The sequence below is a fragment of the Nymphaea colorata genome, chromosome 1 (assembly GCF_008831285.2).
Source record: "Nymphaea colorata isolate Beijing-Zhang1983 chromosome 1, ASM883128v2, whole genome shotgun sequence".
NCBI lineage: Eukaryota > Viridiplantae > Streptophyta > Magnoliopsida > Nymphaeales > Nymphaeaceae > Nymphaea > Nymphaea colorata.
In genome coordinates, this window is record NC_045138.2 from 39,676,696 (window position 1) to 39,696,177 (window position 19,482).

General features: G+C 37.6%; 3 protein-coding genes across 4 annotated transcripts; 2 read left to right on the forward strand and 1 right to left on the reverse strand.

The window, feature by feature from the left end:
• Positions 1 to 2,347: 2,347 nt before the first annotated feature.
• Positions 2,348 to 8,812, forward strand: LOC116246027 (eukaryotic translation initiation factor 2 subunit beta). Its single transcript, XM_031617704.2, has 9 exons — positions 2,348 to 2,562; positions 4,176 to 4,284; positions 4,402 to 4,457; positions 4,547 to 4,601; positions 4,849 to 4,940; positions 6,141 to 6,286; positions 6,996 to 7,138; positions 7,943 to 8,028; positions 8,330 to 8,812. The coding sequence occupies exons 1-9, from the start codon at positions 2,518 to 2,520 to the stop codon at positions 8,405 to 8,407; spliced, it is 810 nt and encodes a 269-aa protein (XP_031473564.1). The 5' UTR covers positions 2,348 to 2,517; the 3' UTR covers positions 8,408 to 8,812.
• Positions 8,813 to 10,580: 1,768 nt separating this feature from the next.
• On the reverse strand, positions 10,581 to 12,455 carry LOC116245750 (umecyanin-like). The gene is made up of 2 exons (XM_031617281.2): positions 12,093 to 12,455; positions 10,581 to 10,969 (listed from the first exon to the last, which is right to left on the reverse strand). Exons 1-2 carry the CDS (start codon positions 12,268 to 12,270, stop codon positions 10,623 to 10,625), a joined length of 525 nt encoding a protein of 174 aa, XP_031473141.1. The 5' UTR covers positions 12,271 to 12,455; the 3' UTR covers positions 10,581 to 10,622.
• Positions 12,456 to 13,020: 565 nt separating this feature from the next.
• Positions 13,021 to 17,445, forward strand: LOC116251916 (thymidylate kinase). Of its 2 annotated transcripts, XM_031626089.2 has the most exons (7): positions 13,021 to 13,143; positions 13,250 to 13,597; positions 14,816 to 14,927; positions 15,011 to 15,070; positions 16,649 to 16,753; positions 16,828 to 16,959; positions 17,109 to 17,445. In XM_031626089.2, the coding sequence occupies exons 1-6, from the start codon at positions 13,079 to 13,081 to the stop codon at positions 16,945 to 16,947; spliced, it is 810 nt and encodes a 269-aa protein (XP_031481949.1). In that variant the 5' UTR covers positions 13,021 to 13,078; the 3' UTR covers positions 16,948 to 16,959; positions 17,109 to 17,445. The 2 variants fall into 2 exon arrangements, with proteins under 2 accessions (XP_031481949.1, XP_031481948.1); XM_031626088.2 differs by having other exon boundaries at positions 16,828 to 17,445.
• The last annotated feature ends 2,037 nt before the right edge of the window (positions 17,446 to 19,482 follow it).

The window sequence follows — 19,482 nt, forward strand, 5'->3', positions numbered from 1 at the left end:
GCACCCTCATCCCGCATCTTGGCGACATAGACAGCAGCAGAGCTAGAAATTTTTTTGTTGCAGGAAGTGAAACTATAGCTTCAAGGGCAAAAACATAATTTTTTAATCTTTTTTTTTATAAATTGAACTAAACTTTTAAATTTTACATATAAAAATTTAAATTTTTAAAAATCTAAGGGAGGGGGGCATGACCTCTGCCCGCCCACGGTGATTTAAAACTTTTTTTAATGTGTTGTTTCTAATAATGAAGAACTTTTCCGTAATATTTTAAAATAAGTATAGTTAAAAAACAACTCAAATCCGTCAATTCAAATCGAATCAGTGGGTTTATGAGAAATTTTGGTAATTGTATATTTTGATACATATTTTAAAATGATTTCAACAGCATTGGCAAAGTCTGGCTTAATGGGTTATGCAAATTGAATTGGTGGCAATTCAGTTCGAAACTGGAAATTTTCCTGTTCTTGTGGGAATACAGTTGTTTGAAATGTAAGTTTTTATTTATTTTTATTCAATCGTTGTTCTCATTCCTTAAAACAGACCTTTTAGATTTAAAAAGAGCCGGTTAAGATCCAATATTTAGAAACATGTTACATATTATGTGCTTATCTTGGCTTGAGGTCCCGACTCTTTCTTTGTATCCATCATTTTTTGCCTCAATAAATAAGCAAACTATGTATGATAGCTTGTATAACAACCCGATTCACTTTTGTGTTCTGACCCATAACTTGACGGATTTCAACTCTTTTCATAGCAGTTTCGATTTTAACCCAAAAAATGCTAAAAAACAGAACAATCTTCGATAAGAGACTAAACATTTGAAGCATTACAGCTTCGAATCATAGATCAAAAATTGCATTAAAATGTGTGTTTTGAAAGATCTTCGGGTTAAATAAATTGAGGGTCTTATTAAATGCATATTACATCTAAAAAAAACCATATATTTAAGAAGGTCGATTGAAAAGGTGGAGGGGAGAAGTTCGACAAATCACCACGCATATGCAATTACTTAAATGCCCATCAAGTTAAGCCTCCATTGTTGTGTTGTCATCTTGAAAAGGGCTTCAAACGCTTTTACTTTTTCTTATAAGGCCTCTATCTTAAAACCATATCACTTTGGACATATGGAACTTTATATTGTTTAAGTCAAAATGTGCATGATATGTGTATGTAGGAGAATTCAAGTTTGGATGTTGCCTAATTACTATAAAATTAGAATCTGTCACCAAAAAAAAAAAATGTTATAGAAACACTATTGACAATTTACAATAATGATTAACGATGCTTTTTAGCAATGGTTTATAGTGACCTTGGTCTATTTATCCATGCTATCAAGCATCTCTTAGATATCCTTGGTGTATCTTTTTCATATTTTTGAGCTTTTATTTCCCTAGGTATGTCAAGGAAAAAATTATAAAAAATTACAATCTCATTTAATATCATTCAAATTTTTAGAGCACAGTTCTATGTTTATGAGAAATATCCCCATGGATAAACACCCTTTGATTGAAGTATCATGGTTCTAAGACCATATATCACATGCATTATAGTATGTTTGTCATTGATTATACCCACAACATTGACAAAAGGCATATGATTATGGTCCATCTTACTCTTATTGTAAGAAATACCAAGTCACATAATGGTAATTTTGCTTAAGCATCTTATGTTATTAGTTATACTAGATTCTAAGTATGGGCACCAGGCCGAGCCGTCGACACGTACTCAATACTCGGTCCCATGGGCCTGAAAGAAAGGGGCACTGGGCCGACCCAAAATATTATTGGGCCAACCTGGGTGGTCCCGATAATAATTTTTTACTATATATTTTTATCATTTTTTATATAATTATAGTACTTGATTATGCTTTTTAATATTTATATATTATTTTATCATATATATTTTATAATTTAATAGGGCCGAGCTTGGGTTTGGATTTAGCCGGCCTGATGCCCAGGTAGGTATTTAGTTCCAAGTAGTGGAACGGAGCCGTAAGAGGTTTGGTAGCTAGGTTATGACTTATGTTGGTATACTAAGCACCTGTTCGCTTATTCAAACGTACCATGAGACAAATTTCACCTCCATCTTTGTACAAAGATAGTCTGGACTATTCATGTTGTGGCAAGGCGGCAACTTGATCAGATCTTAGTTTCTTATTTTGAAACTGAAATTAGATAGGATATTTATTTATCGTTTCACAAATTGAAGATATGTATTTTTTCTCGCCAATTCACGGAATTGTCCGGTTCTCAAACAACCCATCAAAGACATCTTGTCCCAGCCATCTAATGTCCGGTGTGATATTTTACCGTGTCGCCCCGTCGTAACTCCGCCAAATCGAGTCGGGCAACGGATCGTCCGCCTGCGTTTATCTTCTTGTTGTTCCTTCACAAACGCAAGGGCTTCGTGTCATTTTGCCTCGTCCGACTCGGCGCTAGGGTTTCGAGGGACCTCTTCCATTGCTCTCTTGTTATCGGAATTTTGATTGCCTAGACCGATCTCGTTTCAGAAGCAATCATGGCGGACGAGGCTCCTGCAGATTTGAAGGAGCAGATTCCCGAGGTTCTCTACTTCCTTTAATGTTTTTTTACATCTTCCCTTGACTTCATTATTGCTGAACTGGTCATTGGTCATTTGCGTTCCATGTTGTTTGACTTTGATTGGTTCTCTTTCACGAAATCGCAGTAGTTGTTGGGTTCTCTGTTTCTAGGTTTCCTTATGCGTATGTGGGTTTTCTCTAGATACGTGATTTTTCGTCGACGCTGTTGTGGGTCGATTTTAAACGCTGCTTCCGGAAGCTGCCATTCGCATATTTTGGTTTCCTTTTGGTGGATATTGTTTTCCCTGTCCGTTCTTATTTGGATATGTTGGGGAACTGTCCTTTCCGTGTTTGCCGTGGATTTGTTGATCTATTCGGAAGGATTTAGCTATCTTGGGTTGTGTATTGTGCCGAATACTTTTCTTTCTTTTGTTTATTCGGCGAGGAAGCTGGTGATGAAGGCTTATGGTGCCCGAACATGGGGACGTTCAGATGTGATGGTGTAATTTGGCGAGGCAGCCACCCTGTTCGACCAGGTTCGTGATAATGCCACTTCGGTCCAGAAAGATTGTGCTTTTTCAGCTAGAAACATGGGGGCGATGGAAGTCTTAGTTGTAGATGAAGGAAGGCTTTGCTTGTCATAATTTACTATCATTTACTCAGTGTCTTGTTCATTGCAATCAGGTATCCGTTGTTTCAAATGCATTTATGGGTTTACTTTTGAACAATGATCCTGTGCTATTAAAATGTTGAAGTCGTAACCTGCCTCAAAGGCATAAGCCTCTGTATGAAGTTGTGGCCTCTAAACAAGTCATTGAACCTGAAAATTTCTCCCTGGAAAATAAAGTGTTAGTGAAAGGCTAGGTATAACTTGAGAAATTGGGCTAATAATGTTAAGGGATTTAATTCGACTGAAAGAATTCCATACAAACATTGCTGAAAGAAATTAAACATAATAAATGCAAGGCATTGACATGATTTCCTAAAGTACATTAGCATAGAGAGTTCTGTTATTATCTATGTCATGTCAGGGTGATCTGGAGAGGCAAAATATGTAGTCCTTACTCCTTAGCATTTTCAATCATGGTTGCATTAGATTCTTTAGTTGCCTAGATTTTTTACCTTATATGATCAGGAAAAGCTGAAAAATGAGTTATGGAATAAATTGAAAGATGAGAATTTCCAAACAGTGAACATGTCCATTTTCTTGTATTTATATTTTTATCAAAAGATACCCTTAACGCCTTTCCTTGTTCATGTCATTGTTGCATTCTTAATTTTGTGCTGATGATGAATAGGGTTAGACATTCCATCTAATCACTGTTTTCATATTAAATTGTTATATGTACTAGCATGTAGTTTCAGGGTAATTTAGAAAAATGGCAGCCGAGTACTGTTTTTTGTGTTAGTATATTTGCTTTTTATATAGGCTTGAAGCTTGTATGTTTTGTTTCTTGAATTCTAAGTGAGAGTTTGACTTAAAAATTCTTCAAGTTCTATTTGTTTGTATTTATTGGAAATGCCTCCTTGTGCCTCATACCCTTAAAAGTATGGGTTTTAAGAGTTGCTTTGTGTTGTTTCAGTTTTTTGTCTTGTCAGAGACACTTAAAGTTGTCTTGTTTTCCTTTTTCTCCAGCTTGCTCCATTTGACCCTACAAAGAAGAAGAAAAAGAAGAAGGTTACCGTTCTAGAACCTACGGATGATGCTGTTGATAAATTGGCTGAGAAAACAGAAAACCTTTCAGGTATGAAAATTGCAATAGCTGATAATATTTCTGTCAGATAATGTGATTGATTATTACCAACGAGGCAATGGCTATACAGACTAATGCACTGAGTGCTTTCTGATGCATGCTTTGTAGTTGGCGAAGGCTTTGATTCAACAACGTTTACTGGGAAGAAAAAGAAGAAGAAGCCTGTGAGTGTACAGGATGGCAGGTTGATTGATAGTTTCTCTTCCATTAAATGTTATTCTAATAAACTTTTCTACATGATTCTGAAATGCAGGTTGAAGTTGATCTGTTACTTGATGAGAATGGTGATGCTGGAGAAGATCTTGATGGTGAACATTTATCAGTGATCATGTAGTTTTTACTTGTCAACATGGAGATTATTATTGTGCCATTTTCTAATTCTAGTTATAGGTTATGATGTTCTAGGATATAATGTTTTGCATTTTAGTATCATGGTGCAAACACCGAGTCATGATTCTGACTCTTCTCCTTTTGTATTCTGCTTTTGAGATGCTGCATTACTTTCTGCATTGTCGTGCTAATGTTGGTTATTCTTGATTTGTGTGCTTATTACAGGTGGCAATATTGATGAAAATGAAGAAGGAGAAGGGATTGTGTTGCAGCGCTATCCATGGGAAGGTAGTGATAGAGATTACAAATATGAGGAGGTATGGCTGCTTTAATCCTCATACTGCTTTAATCCTCAGTACGACATTTTTGGCTTTTACCGTGCCCATTTCATGGTGATGTGTAGTAAAAAGGATAGATACTTAACCTGTTGCCTTGAGCGCTAGTAAGCAAAGGTCTCAGATTATCAAAAAAGCTGTCTTAGGCTTTTATTTGTTCCTTTTTGTATCGATAGGTAAATAATGTTGGTATTTGTGCGTATGAAGCAAGGAAAAGTGGAAACATTTACGTTTCAATTGCTACTTCCAATTCAAGTTCTCACTTGTCATATCCCTTTCACAACAGTAATGAGAACTCAACAACTGATAGTGAGTTAGTTGCTTTAAAGTTTTGATGTGTGAACTATTACCTGTTAGTGCCATATCCACTGTACATGGTTGATTCAAGCTCTCTGAGATGTTTAGTCCTGAGTAGTCTTATTTCTTTGGCTTAGACAAGAAATAGGTCAGGTTTGTAGGTGAAGAGATGAGACGTTAGTTAGATGCTTGGATAAGGGTTCTATCTAATTTCTCACAAATAAACCATTGATAAAAATTCAAATTAGGTATTAAAATGTTAAAATAAGGTTGAAAAATTTTAGATGTGTCATTTTCCTTTCTGGAAAACAAAAATAATTTGTTTTTTTGCTTTTTTTCTCAAATATCACGATTTGCCATGTTCCTTTTTGTTTTTTTGGTTGTTTTCATTTTTAACCTGATCTTTTGAAAAGAACTGCAATATTTGTGACAATAGTTTGGTGTCTTGGAGAGACCCAAATTGCTTGATGGGCCATTTTGTACATGTGTAATATTGGTTCCCACAACCTTTGAAGTATAGAAGTCCTTTCTTTTTCCCTTTATCAATGGCGGGGGTGTGGGTTTTGTTTTATTGTGTTTTCTTTTGCTTGTAACAAGTTCTTGAATTTGTACTACTCCCAGTATGTCTTGGTTGACATATGCCTACTTGTCTATGTCTGAAGTTTCCCCTTTTAAGATTAGTTCCTAGTGCATACTTTGATTGTACTGCCATATTGTTGTCACCATTTGTTTGTATTGCTTGTTTCATGTTTCACATCCATTTTGTGGCATTCACCGTTAGAAAATTTTGTTAATATTTGGGCTGTCAATAATATCATAAACCGTACACATCATTTATATAATGTACTCAGTGTGACTTGTTAAGCACAATTTCCTTTTCTGCAGCTACTGGACAGAGTCTTCAACACCTTACGAGAGAATAACCCAGAACTTGCTGGAGACAGGCGTAGAACTGTGATGAGGCCGCCACAGGTTCTACGGGAGGGTACAAAGAAGACTGTTTTCGTAAACTTCATGGACCTCTGCAAAACGTATGTCCTCTTTCTGAATAATGCCTACTAGTGTCCAACTGAAGTCTCGAGTATCTACATGTAAACATCCCAGCATGCAATGACCCATCTCAAGATTGACTCAAATGCATGATCTGGCAGACCCCAACCCTCTAATTAGCTTTTGCTCATGCTCCAAATGGGCCACGAACTAAGACAACTGATAGTAGAGCACCTAAGTTTTAAAACCTTTCAGCGCCGTTTGTGACACCCTCAAAAAAAGTCATTTTATAAAAATTAGGTTTTGTTAAAGGTTGGTTTGGTAATAAGTTTTTGAAACTTGTTTTGTGTATTTGGCTGACATTCAAAACAGTGTTTTTTGTGAAAAACTGTTTTTTTTTTTGTTTGGGGCGGGGGGGGGGGGGGGGTTGGGTGGGTGGGTGTGGGGAGGGATTGTGGAGGCTTCCTTTTGAAAACACTGGTTTGTCAAAACAACATGCCCATTTTGCATTCGTTTTAGGGTGTCATCTAAATATGGCCTTAATCTTTTCTTGAGATGATCATAAAAGGGCTATTTCCTAGACTTCTTTGCACATGCACACTGTTACATGTTCACGATTATTTATGCACACCGACAGATCTGACCTTTGTAATGGATTATTACACTCTTCTGTTTCTCTAATACAATTGCACAGTGTTACTTCTGTTTCTGTAGCCTGTGCTGGTTCTAACGGCAACTGTTGTGATGCAGGATGCATAGGCAGCCAGAACATGTGATGAATTTCTTACTTGCTGAAATGGGAACCAGTGGGTCTCTTGATGGGCAACAGCGTCTGGTTGTTAAAGGAAGATTCGCACCCAAGAACTTTGAGGGCATATTGCGCAGATACGTCAGTAAGTTCTTTGCTAGAATTGGAGTTTTTAATTTAACATTTATGGTTCTTAGCTTTCTAGCTTCTACAATATTGCTAAGAAAAAGTGATTATTATCTTCAGATCTCCAGTCTTCACCTCTGTGTCTGTGTGTGTTGTGTGTGCATATATATATATAATTGTACAATAGAGTGCAACGTCCTATAGCTAAATATAATTGTGATGACTACGTTTTTTTTTACAAAATTAGCCACATGGATGTGATCTCCATGGTTACAAGACCATGGAATGGGAAAAGATCACGTTTTCTTGGTTGGATGTTTTCAGCTGAGAAAGTTCAAGCTGCCGATCTTTAAGTCTGTGAAAACAGGACGTAGGCATTGGTAAACGTGATAGTTTTTTTATCTTGACTTTTTAAATATTCTAATCACATTTGTGCAGTTATTCTATAACAAACAAACATACAACTGAGATACTTAGGTAGAGTATGTTACGTTAGGAATACATGACATGCACACACATGTATTCCCCAGTGATACAAAGATATACCTGGTATGCGTAAGGATCACTGGAGTTGTGCTGTTGAATTGGTTATTGACGTTGGTGTATTAACAGTGGACCTTAATAAGAGCATTTGTACTTCTGATTTTCTCGGTAGTTCTTGTCTTTCTAGAGAAGTTTTATGCTTCATGATATTATGAGGAAGTCTGAAATTTTTTTCTCAAGTGAATAATGACCATGTATAAGATTAGGAGAAAATCTGTACGGTGGTTTTACGAGATGAAGAAAGTTTGGCTTTTCTAATATGTGCTACTTCATACATCAGATGAATACGTTATCTGCAATGGATGCAAAAGCCCTGATACAATTCTATCAAAGGAAAATCGTCTTTTCTTCCTTCGTTGTGAACAGGTACGTCTCTTTTACTTCACATCCTAGACTTTCATTTATGGGTATGTTCCCAGTCGGATGCGATAACTTTCTTCTTTTGAACGTCCCCACAAACGTATGTATGTTTAGATATGTATTATATTCTTCTTCACCTCAAACTCAAAGTTTCGTTTGGGTATGTTTCCAGTTTTATGTCAATGGTTATGAATTGGGAATTTCTGTCCTTACGAGGGGAAATGTCACATATTGAATAGAAGATAGAGTTAAATAAGCTGCATATTATTTAGTGATAGAGATACTGACTTGATATTCTTTCGTGCAGTGTGGATGTTCTCGCTCTGTTGCTCCCATCAAGGCTGGTTTTGTTGCACGTGTTCATCGCCGAAAAGCTGGAACCTAGGTGCACCATCATAAGGTCCACGTCAAATGTGAGGGCTAAGAGTTTTGGAGTTGTAATAGCAGTGGTGGGCCTGTAGGCTGTATTACCCATCCTAAAGCTTGAGTTACATAAGCAGTTGTGATTTTGTCTTTTTGACTTGCAAGGAATTCAATATGGTAAGCTGGTTATGGGTTTTCGTGTTGGCATCTTCTATTTATTTTCGGGATTGACGCTTCCTCCTATGTTTACTGGGTATAGTAGTTCTGCTCTATGGTGGATATTTACCATGTGGAAGATATGATGAGGCTTCATTGGATCTTTGTTATTAGCGATGGTGCGGTGGAGAATGTCACTGTTAAGATTTAGACCATGTAAAAAACATCTTTGATGTTTCGGAAATATCTCATTATTGCCACTTTGAAGACAGCCGAAAGTAATCAGCCAAGTTTTATCTTTTTAAAGTATTGCCTGAAACAAGGAAATCGCGATGTTATCTTGCGGAAAATTGAGTCAACATGTTTTGCAACTTTTATGAAAGCCTTTGTTTTCATGTTTTTAAGCATGTGATTTCATCTTTTTCTGTCGATTTTATGTTTCTCGAGTTTTATCATTTTAAACTATTGCCTGAAACAAGGAAATCGCGATGTTATGTTTCGGAAAATTGAGTCATGTTTTGCAACTTTTATGAAAGTCTTTGTTTTCATCATCTTTTTCTGTCGATTTTATGTTTATTCAGAAAGTTATTTACTTGTTTTTTTATTTTTTCAAGAAAAGTTACTAGATACGTTTTTTTATTTAATATTGTAACCTGCAAAAAAATAGGCATCCGGACAACGGCAAGAATTTGACTGTTGATTCGTTTGAGAGAGAGCTTAACCTGTTTGGTTTACTGATCTTACATGGTCCGCAAACTGAACTAAACTATCGATGGATGGCCGAATTTTTCTGGTGAGTCAACTTGTTTCGACGCAACCTTCATCGGATGGACACAATTTGTTTACATTGCCAAGTAAAGGGAAATTAGTGATTTCTAAACCGTGTCGCACGGCCATCAACGGGTGATAAGAGATTAACTAATAACAACCCACCGCCCGGGTCTTGGGTTGCACCTATGTGGCGTATGGTATAACTTGACTGTTGCGATTCTACACTAGTATTTGCCAGAATTGAACTTTACACGTTTGCCTGTCTGACCAGTGCCTCTTGAATTGCAGTATGCACATCTTATTTTCTCGTGGAAATGGAGGAGAATCTTCTCGTTGGGAAGTCGTAAATGTAATGTGGATAAATTTTGTCTACTTTGCCAAAATCGGATGCTGTTTGGTGAGTAGGTGATTTTGTTTCATTACTTGCGTGAGAGACTGCACATTTTTATGTGTTCTGCCTTCACCTGTTGGTAGACCGGCCTTTCGTACTCTGCTGACGAGATAAACACTAATTACGATGAACAACTCTTCTTGTGGTTTTCATCATTTTCCGTAGATTCGAAGCAATTTTAACGTATCACTCCTTTCTCTTGCCCCTTGCTTGAAGTTTGCATATCAAGCTTCTTTCCTCAGGGACATAAGTCGAGGTAAAGCCCGTCAAAGTCCCTGTTTTTAGCTCAATTTTTGTGGGCACTATGTTTATGTGTTAGTGGTGAAGTGACAAGTGTAGTACTCGTTGACAACTCTTAGAAAAAAAAGAAGGGGTGGGGTTGTTAAAACTCTTATTGCTTAAACACTATAGATTTGTTTGTTGGACTACTTGTTATTTAATACCATTTTATCCTACTAATGACCGTTGAATAAAGATCTCCAATGGATTATCTTCGGGATATTGATGAGTAGTTCGGGAAATGCTTGCCTTGAGCTGCTTCATTTTTGCATGAGAAGTACGCAAGAGCACCTTGCTAAACTTTAAACCTCGAAATTGATTGTTCTCTCAACGATGTAACTAATTTTTTTAGTTAAAAGTGGTTTATCTAATGGAAAACTTCCGTAGCTGCGACAAGTTTTCAAGCCACACTAGTGAACAATCTATCACTGAAAGCGCTTCATTCCTCCTGGTTCCATATAACCACTTCAGAAAATTGGTGCCCACAATAATGTAGATTATGTTCTAAAAAAAAATTAGAGTTCAATCAAGAGCACCAATATGGCCAAATGTTAAAACTTATCAAGTTCATCGCCTTTGTACATGGAGCAGCAGCTCGTAGATAAAACCATCAGTACATATCCAAGAGTCTTAATACAGTTTACACAAAGAGGAGGGGCAATAGGATGAGCCCCAGCACGCCGGCAAAATAGTGCAGCATAGGTGCAGAAGAAGAGTTAGAAGCATCAGCTGGTGGAGATGTGTCCGGTGCGCCATCATCGTCGGGTCCAGTTGCAGCGGATGCCTTTCCTACAGTGATGCTGAGTTTCAATCCTTGATCACAGTGAGTTCCGATGCCGCAGAAGAAATAATGGTTTCCTCCTTTTGTGAGTGGAATTATAGTGGGTCCGACGGGGTGCATTCCGATCACCTTATCCTGAGTGCAGCCATCGAAGTCGGCCTCCGACACTTCAAGCACATTGTGGAGAGCAGAAGTATACAGGAACACTGGATTTCAACATGAAAGTTTCATGTCAATCAGTCGCCGACTCTTCATTAGTACCATGGAATCATGAAAGAGTTAACAAATGTCTATTTACCAAAGGCTCTGAAGCTATGGAAATACTCCTCTCGGAAGTTATAACTGCTAATCTCTTTTAGAACATCTGTGCAAATTTTGGTTCTGGCGGGTTTCAATAATTTGAATCTATTGAGCAAGCAGAGAGTTTTCACAAGCATAATTTTAACTATCAACGTCACAAACTTCATGAGGCATGGTTCAATCGTATGCATTTATGAATGAATTTTGTGACATTGACCGTTAAACTCTTATATATATGTTAGAACCATTGTTACAAAAAAATGTGTTCAAAGTATTATAGGGTGAAGAATTTCTTAAGTATAATACAATAAAGTTGTATGTTTCGGGAATAAAACAAAAAAATCTCAGTAAAATTTTAAAAAATTTAAAACATTTAATAAATCTTAAAAATTATAAAAAATAAAAAAATCACAAAAAAATGAAAAACGTAAGCAAAAAAAGGAAAAAGGTGTGTTTTCAATAATACGTGTTTTTTTACGTTTTTTTATTTATTTTTTGGCCTTTTTTTTAAAACACGTTTTTCATGTTTAATACAGCTTTTGGCATATCATACGCATTTTTTCGAATAGAACCCATTTTTTGTGACAATACTTAGAACATGTTCCTTCATTTTGGTGGTGGAATGCCTGGAACATAGAACACATATTTATGTAATTGCTGTCTGGAACACCTGTTGTAAGAACTGCCCGTCTTGTTTCAGACATTCCCAAAGACGGATAGCAAAATTTTTTATTGCAAAATTTATTATCTTTGGTGTGTCCGTTGTTCAGATTGATTTTATGGAAAGAAAACGAAAATAATTTTTAAGCAGAAGCTTCGTGTAACCGCCTTTTAGAGAAAGCAGAAAAAAGAATCTGTACTGCCACAGATATTGTGCATCGAGCAGATTATGATGAACACATGTCTCATTCTAGATTCACAAAACATGACATGCGATATTGTTCTTCGCGTGGATCAAACAAGGGGACGCATCAAACATCACAGGGAGAAATTCCTCAAGCAAACTGATGGAATCGAAAGCGCACTTACCCAGTTGATCGTTCAGTTCAAAGGTTCTAGGTTTGGCCCATTCCTGGTAGAAGGTGGCATTGGGTGGTATTTTCCAACCAAAGCTTCCTCCAACAATGTGATCCATGGCGGACGCCTCCCCAAGAAGCAGAGCACAGATGGCCATGGCGAGCAGCGACCCTGCTAGAGATGGAGCCATCCCTGCTCCGCTTTAGTTGCAGAATCTTGTATGAACTATTGTTAAGCTGCAGGTATTATCATCTCGTTCTCTCGCTCATCGATCCAAGTTCACCACACAGCCTGCAATGAGGTCTGTTGTTCCCTCGCTTATCGATCCAAATTCACGACACAGCCTGTAATAACATTGTTTGAGGCAATTCTGGGAATGGCCATGGTTGGCTTTGAATGCGTCTCATTGTTTGAGGCACTATATTTAGGGAGGATGGTTCTTCATGGGGCCCAAGTTTTAGAACATGGTGTGGATGGACAAGGACCCTGAACATGGAAATTTTACATTCTTAAGGTCTTCCTTATTGGGTATTGACAAACGCAAACCTTGATTTCTTAGCCTTTTCCGTTAACACATTCATCTTCTCCGTAACGAGTGAAACTTCATTCTTTGTTTCACTGGACAGATGATTTGAAGGCCGCGGTTAAATCAATTTCAGACTGGTTGTTAGGAATTTTATTATAGAAAAATTAACGAAAAAAATTAAAAAGCTTCAAGTTGTACTAAAGTTTGTTAATTTTAAAACTAAGTGTTATATTAAGTAGATATAAAATCGCCCTTATTTATAGATCGTTTAATCGACATGAAGATTTTTCCAAAGGAAAAATATTAATTGACATTTACGTGAACAATTAATATGTATGTGTTTGCTAATAATAAAGTCTGGAGCCTACCGCTAGGAATTCTCCCTTTATTGGAATTAAATATGTTTGTGCTTTTTTCCCGCCATTCCTGTTGCCATTTCAGTCTCAAGAAAGGGAAGGTTGAGTGGGGAGTGATGGTAGTGACCCGCCATTCCCTTTCCCTCTTCCTCACCAAAGCCGCCGCCGCCACTACCACTCAGTAAGAGCCTTTCTTTCCCCCTTCTCTACCTCGCTCTCCCTCTCTCTCCTGCATCCCCATAATCGCGATGGATTAATTTCGTTTAAATCGATCGCTTCTGCTTCAGGAAATTGGGAAGGAGAGGAACAGGAAGTCGATCATTCCCACGTATCTCTTTTTCTTTCTCCTTCTCGACAGCCTCCGCAGCTAGGACGGTAGTTGGTATGGGCAGCAGCGGAGACGGTGGTCGTGGCGCTCTCATCGTGCTCGAAGGGTTGGATCGGTGTGGAAAGACGTCGCAGTCCACCAGGCTCTTCTCCTTCCTGCAGGAACAAGGGTTCTCCGTTGAATCGTGGCGCTTCCCTGATCGGACGACCTCAGTCGGCGGTGTCATCTCGTCCTACCTCGCAAATGCTTCTGAGCTGGACGATCACACAGTGCATCTGCTCTTCAGCGCCAACCGATGGGAGAAGAGGTGAATTTTCCTTTACTTTTGTTCGCTATTGTATTTCTTATTATTGATTAAAAGAAATTGTGCGCACAATCTGATTGTTGATGTGGTAGTTAAACTTCGGTTAGGGTTTTCTTTATCTGTCATCTTTTGGGGCTTAATTTTCATCGTGGAAGACCCGCGTGGTCTTTATGTACCAGATTAATCTGCAGAATTCGTCGAAAAATTGTCCTCTTGTGAAACGTTTACGATGATACAAGAAGCAATACTTGATTTGCTTTATCAGATCGAATTATTTTGATGCTGCTTTTCTGATTTCTTGAGAACTTTTTTGTTGTGGACTAAAGATGTTTCGTGAGTAAATCCGCGTTTGGAATTCATTGATGGATTTATGGCTCCAAGAATGGGATTATTGGTTACAAATGTGTTAATTTTTTACTGTTTTAAACACTTAACAGTAGTAGCAACCCAGATCATTGTCGCAGGAGAGAACAGGGAAATCCCTAGATCTTATGTTCATCTTGGCAGCCTAATCATGGCACAGCCTTTTGCATGTATCCACAACCACTTCTGTCACGTCTAGCTGAGATACATAGGTCAAATGACAAGTCCCTCCTGGCGGACCCTGTGCTACAATTTGTTCTCTTATTTTCTTCAAGGCATGACTCTCTCGCTTATTGTTGTCCACGGTGTTGTTTCATTCAATAGTTTGCTGCTTCCATGCGTTGTGACCTTTTTTTTTTCCACCACTTTCTTCATTAGCAGCGACTTTGTGTGAGTTATTGTGTATTCAGTGGGTTGGGGTGAGAGTCATGCCTTTTGTTTGGATGAACAGGTCAGGAAGCATGCATACCGTATCTATATGCTTTGCTAGTTTGAAAACCGATATCAAAAGGTGTTATTCCAGAATATCATTATATACTGAAAACCAAGTGTTTCTCTACCTCAAGCAATATCAAACTTGTATACGATGTTTCGAAGAGCCACTTGTTTATGCTATGAACTTGCTGGATAGCTAAAATATTCATATGGTTTGTTTGATTCTCGCTTGGAACTGTTAGACAGTAACTTTTTCCCTGGTGGGTAATGGTACTCTGGAATGAGAAAAAGTTAAAAGAGTGTATACTCACGACATGCCAGTGCATGCTTCAGGGATACTTGTATTGACTTGCACATTTGCTTGCAATCACATAATGACGTGCATGGTGGAACAACTGCTGACTTTGAATCCGCTTTTTATAGGTCCCTAATGGAAAGCAAGCTAAGAAACAGGACCTCAATAATTGTTGACCGCTATTCATATTCTGGCGTGGCTTTCTCAGCTGCTAAGGGACTTGATCTTGAATGGTGTAAGGTGCATACTCTTTCCAAAATGAGTAAATGTATTTAATGCATGATTTTCTGTCTGAAATTAAAGTGATCTTTTTTCTTTTTCAGGCTCCTGAAATTGGATTGCTTGCGCCAGATCTTGTGCTTTACCTAGACATAAACCCTGAGGTACTTTATGCTGTCATTTTGCTGCTTTGCATACACAAATGAATGGGGCGGTTCTGACTAGTGAAATAGAAAAAAGTGATCCAAGAATGAACTAAAAAATGTTCTAGTGATGTGTCTGTTGAAAATTAGAATGTCCATTATACTGTGCCAACGGAAAAGGCACCAAAATCATGAGAGAAAAATAATTAATAATTTTAAATGTTATATGGATGCCCACTGATTGTTTGAAGAACCAAAAGTTTTTGTTTTCATGAGATTAAACATGGAGGATAAGAAAGGAAATTAATCAAAAGAAACAATATGTAGCGATTATTCTTTTCACGAGTTAACAAGTTATGTTCAGATACTAATGAGAAAAGCACTGATGATTGACTTTGGGCCTTAAGTTGCACAAGTGGATGTATTAGCATATGTCAGTTTGCCATGCTGAACTCAGGGAAGCCGTCTTTGTAGTTTCGTTTGTGAAAATATCCATTGTTGAAGACTAAATAGTAAGGACAATTTATGCAGCCGGATTCTAAGAAAATGGAAATGAAAGCTTTCCATGTTTAGTTCTTCCGTAAGGAAAGATTGGCAGCTATATTATGTTGATTATAGTCTTTATATAGCTTGATGTGAGTTCCATTCTCAATCTATCCCTATTTGAATAAATGCGGTTCAACTTTCGTGTTCATCTTAAGCTCTCAAGCTTCCTTTTGGTATTTGTTTTGTCCTCATTTCTGAAGTTCTATATCCTAATATGGATGTGAAGATGTATTTATGTTTCAGGTGAGCTCCATTGTCTGTTTCTGCCTTTTCATCTTTATGCAATTTAGTTGATCATTGCTCAAGCACAAAACGCATATGTTTGAGTTATACCAGGAGACATGGTCCTCCAGCAAACAGTGCGATGGTTTCAGACCTTTTGGCTAGACAAATTCTGGTTCAGAACATGTCACCTTAGTTTCCAGCAACTTTTAAGCTTCAAAATGAATGCCGAATGGCATCCTTCTGTCCTTTAAGAACGACCAGAAGAATATAGATCTCCTTATGCATCACAGTCCAGCACAGTGAACCAGATATCTAGCAGATTCAAAGTTGCTGAACGCTTTCTTTCATAGTATTGCTTTTCCTTCTTGAAGAGAAAAATTATGAAAGAAATATCTCGTAGAATATTGTAGATAACTGTAGGAATACAGACTGTCTTTCTCTTTCAACTTTTAGGCTTTGCATATTTTCCAAGTCCATGTGTAGGAACTACAATGTTATGCTTTCAATTTTTAGACTTTGCATGTTTTCAGGAATTACTAACTGTAAGCTTCTAAGTTCTATGCATAAAACCTTGAAATTTGACTTGAAAAGTTTTTCCAATTAAATCTGTTGAGTTTCTGCATTATGGAGCTTATTTTCAGCAACAAAGCTCATGACCGTTTTGTGTTTGACATTTTCTTCATTTCCATTTCTTTACTTTTCATCTGATCTAGAATTTGACTGCCAAACTCATGACTCAAAGTTTTACCCGTTCATCATGTTCATGCCTTTAATTTTCGATATGAAATGCAAGAATCATGATAAGCTTCATTCGGGTCATATTTTCAGAAAGCAGCTGAAAGGGGTGGCTATGGAGGAGAGAGATACGAACAGCTTGAGTTTCAGAGAAATGTCATGAAGCAATATCAAATGCTCCGTGATCCTACATGGAAGGTACACACTTTGGGGCAATCTCAATTGCTTTCTGAAGTTGGATTCGTCCATCTAATCAATATTCTGTCTTTTAGATTATTGATGCATCTCTTCCCATGGAGGATGTGGAGAAGCTACTTAGAGATAATTCACTGGAATGCATTGACGCTTGCCTAAAAGGGAAGCCCCTTTCCCAACTCTGGTTAAAGGATTAGATTCTTACAAAGGTAAAAAAGTTGAATCTAGTGGGTATTGGTCGCAAAGTTCAAATTTGTTAGATGTGCAGGCCATGTCTTTATAGGTCTGCCTTTATGAGGCCGCTCTCTCTCCACCTGTGTGTTAACAAGCAAGGGCACTTCCTAAACATGGAAAACAGGTAACCAATTTTTGTTCGTGACAATGTCTTTAAAGAATAAAAGGAAGGACGGGCCTGCTAGTAGTCAGGTTGCGGTGGTGGAGAGAGATAGCTACTGACTGAAGCAATTACGTTATGTTGCTTGTGATGCTGTGACTTAACTGGATTGGGTTGAGCATCTAAAGTATGTCTGCTTCATTTGAACTTGAAGAGTGGCCCATTCAAATAAAATTGTGAAACCTCAGAGCTTCCAGTTTCAAAGTTCTCACTGAGTGGGTTTCTTGTGAAACTACCTGTTCGTTTTAACTATTGTATGTTTGCTTGCTTAATTCAAGAAGAGATTTCCTGTTTATTGCCATTCCGAAAGTTTGCGAACTAAACAATTGTATTATTTGTTCAAAGTAATTTTCAATTCCGTGAGGAAAACATTATATTCCACCTATTAGTTTGATGGGCTTAACGTGCCAAGTTCCTCGATAAACTGTTGGAAAACCAGATGCCATGAACAGGTGATTGAGTTCTTGGCAGAAAAAATGCATCCAGATGTTATTTTCTTTGGATGATTCTGTCGACTCTAAATTCAAACCATGATTATGGATTTTATTTCAAGGAAATTTCCAAAGCGTTTTTGATACTTGAAAATATCTCTACAAAAATTCGAACCATTTTCAATTGATATCTAAAACGTAAGACGGAAAAAGAAAAGATTCTACATTTCTCAAATGATACTTCATGCTTACTGGCCCCTCGAGGCAAGCGTGGAAAGAGTGGCAACATGACTTTTGCTTTGGCGGCTGGCAGCTGCACTAAGCAAATACTTCTAACCGTCAAGCTTGCAGATGTTTGCTGTAGGACAGAGGATTTCTGGAATATGATAATGCGATCCTTCATATGCTTAACTGTTTTATTAATAGCCCAACAACTCAGTTAAATTATCTGTGTTTATCCACTACAATATCCTGTTAAAAACTAAATTTTCAAAGAGAATAGTTACGATCTAACATAAATCTTACTAATTGATGAGCTGGAAACACTTCCTGAAGATAAAAAGCAAGATGTCTATGTAAAGTTGAATTTTCACCATTACCATGCCTTCTACATGCTCACCATGTGAGGTGAAACGATAATCCCTTAGTTAAGTGAACAATTTTCACAGGGTACTTAAATTTTGAATTCCTCTGCACTGGTTAATCTTTAAGAAACACATGATTTTTGCTTTTCTACATCGATCTTGAAACGAGGCCAGCTTGTGGGAAGGAAAGGAGCCTCAAGATCTACCAAACTGGCTCGTTGAAAAAAAAAAAATCTAAAATGTCTTCAAATTTCATTACAGATATATAATGACACCGTTGTTTATGTCCATTTCTCTCTCTCTCTCTCTCTCTATATATATATATATATATATAACAAACCGCCCAGTCAAGACAAACATCCTGTGTCATGGTGAGATTGCTAAGGGTGGATGCAGAGACCTGTTTAACTAGGTCAAAGTAGTTGAAGTAAAGCTAACTTTATTATTTTGCACTTAATGTTTTAGGTCTGAAGAGGTATCTTGTTTGACTGCATGAAGATGCCAAGCTATAATTTAATGCAAATAGTTGCAAAAGTTCCCGTTGCACTTGCTAGGGCTTGAAGGGCCAAGCCATGAGATGAAGAGTCACAGTTCCACTTTCGTGGCTGCCACTTAATGTTAGAGTTGCACATGGCTTGGTTTTTTCCACAAGAGTTTCAACATTTTTAGCTACACCAGATTCGGTTCTGATCCGACCATGAATGGAATCAGTATCCGGAATCGGACCCGTTTGCAGCCCTACAGTTCTTGTCCAAGTGAAAGCTGTTTGATTCTGTTTTTTGAAGTAGAGGAAGTAGACTCAAGGGGCCCTACTGCTGGTCCTCTAGTTGACTGGTATATCGATCCTCATCTAGGTTCCGAAACAGTCTTGTACTTTACGTGAAGGAAGGAAAGGAGAGGAACTTCGGCCTTTTCAGGGTGTTAGGCTTTGGATTTCCCTTGAAACTTGTCCAAAGGAAATGTTGTTTTCTTTTCCTAACAAAACTCTAATGAACATTTCCTTTTCTAACAAATGTAATTAACGTGAATGCTTGTTATAGCGCAAGCCGGATCCACGTTGTTGTCATGGAATAGTTGTTATACCAAACTTCATTTGTAAACAGATAGTTGTATCTAATATGAATTTGTTATACCAAACTTTGTTTAACATGCAAATGTTGCACAAAAAGGTTATAGAAGCGGTGCCATAACCGTGTTATGGCAAATAGTTACACCGAAGGAACCAGTTTTGGGCTGTCACCTTTTTTGCTGGGGTTGGACCAGACAATCCCTTGACTAACAGTAAGAAAAAGGTCCAATAAATCAATTTTGTGCGGATTGGAT

Excerpts from the sequence above, each read along its gene's own strand:
- LOC116245750 (XM_031617281.2), bottom strand. The coding sequence starts at position 12,270 with ATGGCTCCATCTCTAGCAGGGTCGCTGCTCGCCATGGCCATCTGTGCT. Across the intron at positions 10,970-12,092 it reads TGAACTGAACGATCAACTGG|TGTTCCTGTATACTTCTGCT; the intron begins GTAAGTGCGCTT and ends GTTGAAATCCAG.
- LOC116246027 (XM_031617704.2), top strand. The coding sequence starts at position 2,518 with ATGGCGGACGAGGCTCCTGCAGATTTGAAGGAGCAGATTCCCGAG. Across the intron at positions 4,458-4,546 it reads AGAAAAAGAAGAAGAAGCCT|GTTGAAGTTGATCTGTTACT; the intron begins GTGAGTGTACAG and ends TCTGAAATGCAG. Across the intron at positions 8,029-8,329 it reads TCTTCCTTCGTTGTGAACAG|TGTGGATGTTCTCGCTCTGT; the intron begins GTACGTCTCTTT and ends TCTTTCGTGCAG.
- LOC116251916 (XM_031626088.2), top strand. The coding sequence starts at position 13,079 with ATGGTAGTGACCCGCCATTCCCTTTCCCTCTTCCTCACCAAAGCCGCC. Across the intron at positions 13,144-13,249 it reads GCCGCCGCCACTACCACTCA|GAAATTGGGAAGGAGAGGAA; the intron begins GTAAGAGCCTTT and ends CTTCTGCTTCAG. Across the intron at positions 15,071-16,648 it reads ACCTAGACATAAACCCTGAG|AAAGCAGCTGAAAGGGGTGG; the intron begins GTACTTTATGCT and ends TCATATTTTCAG.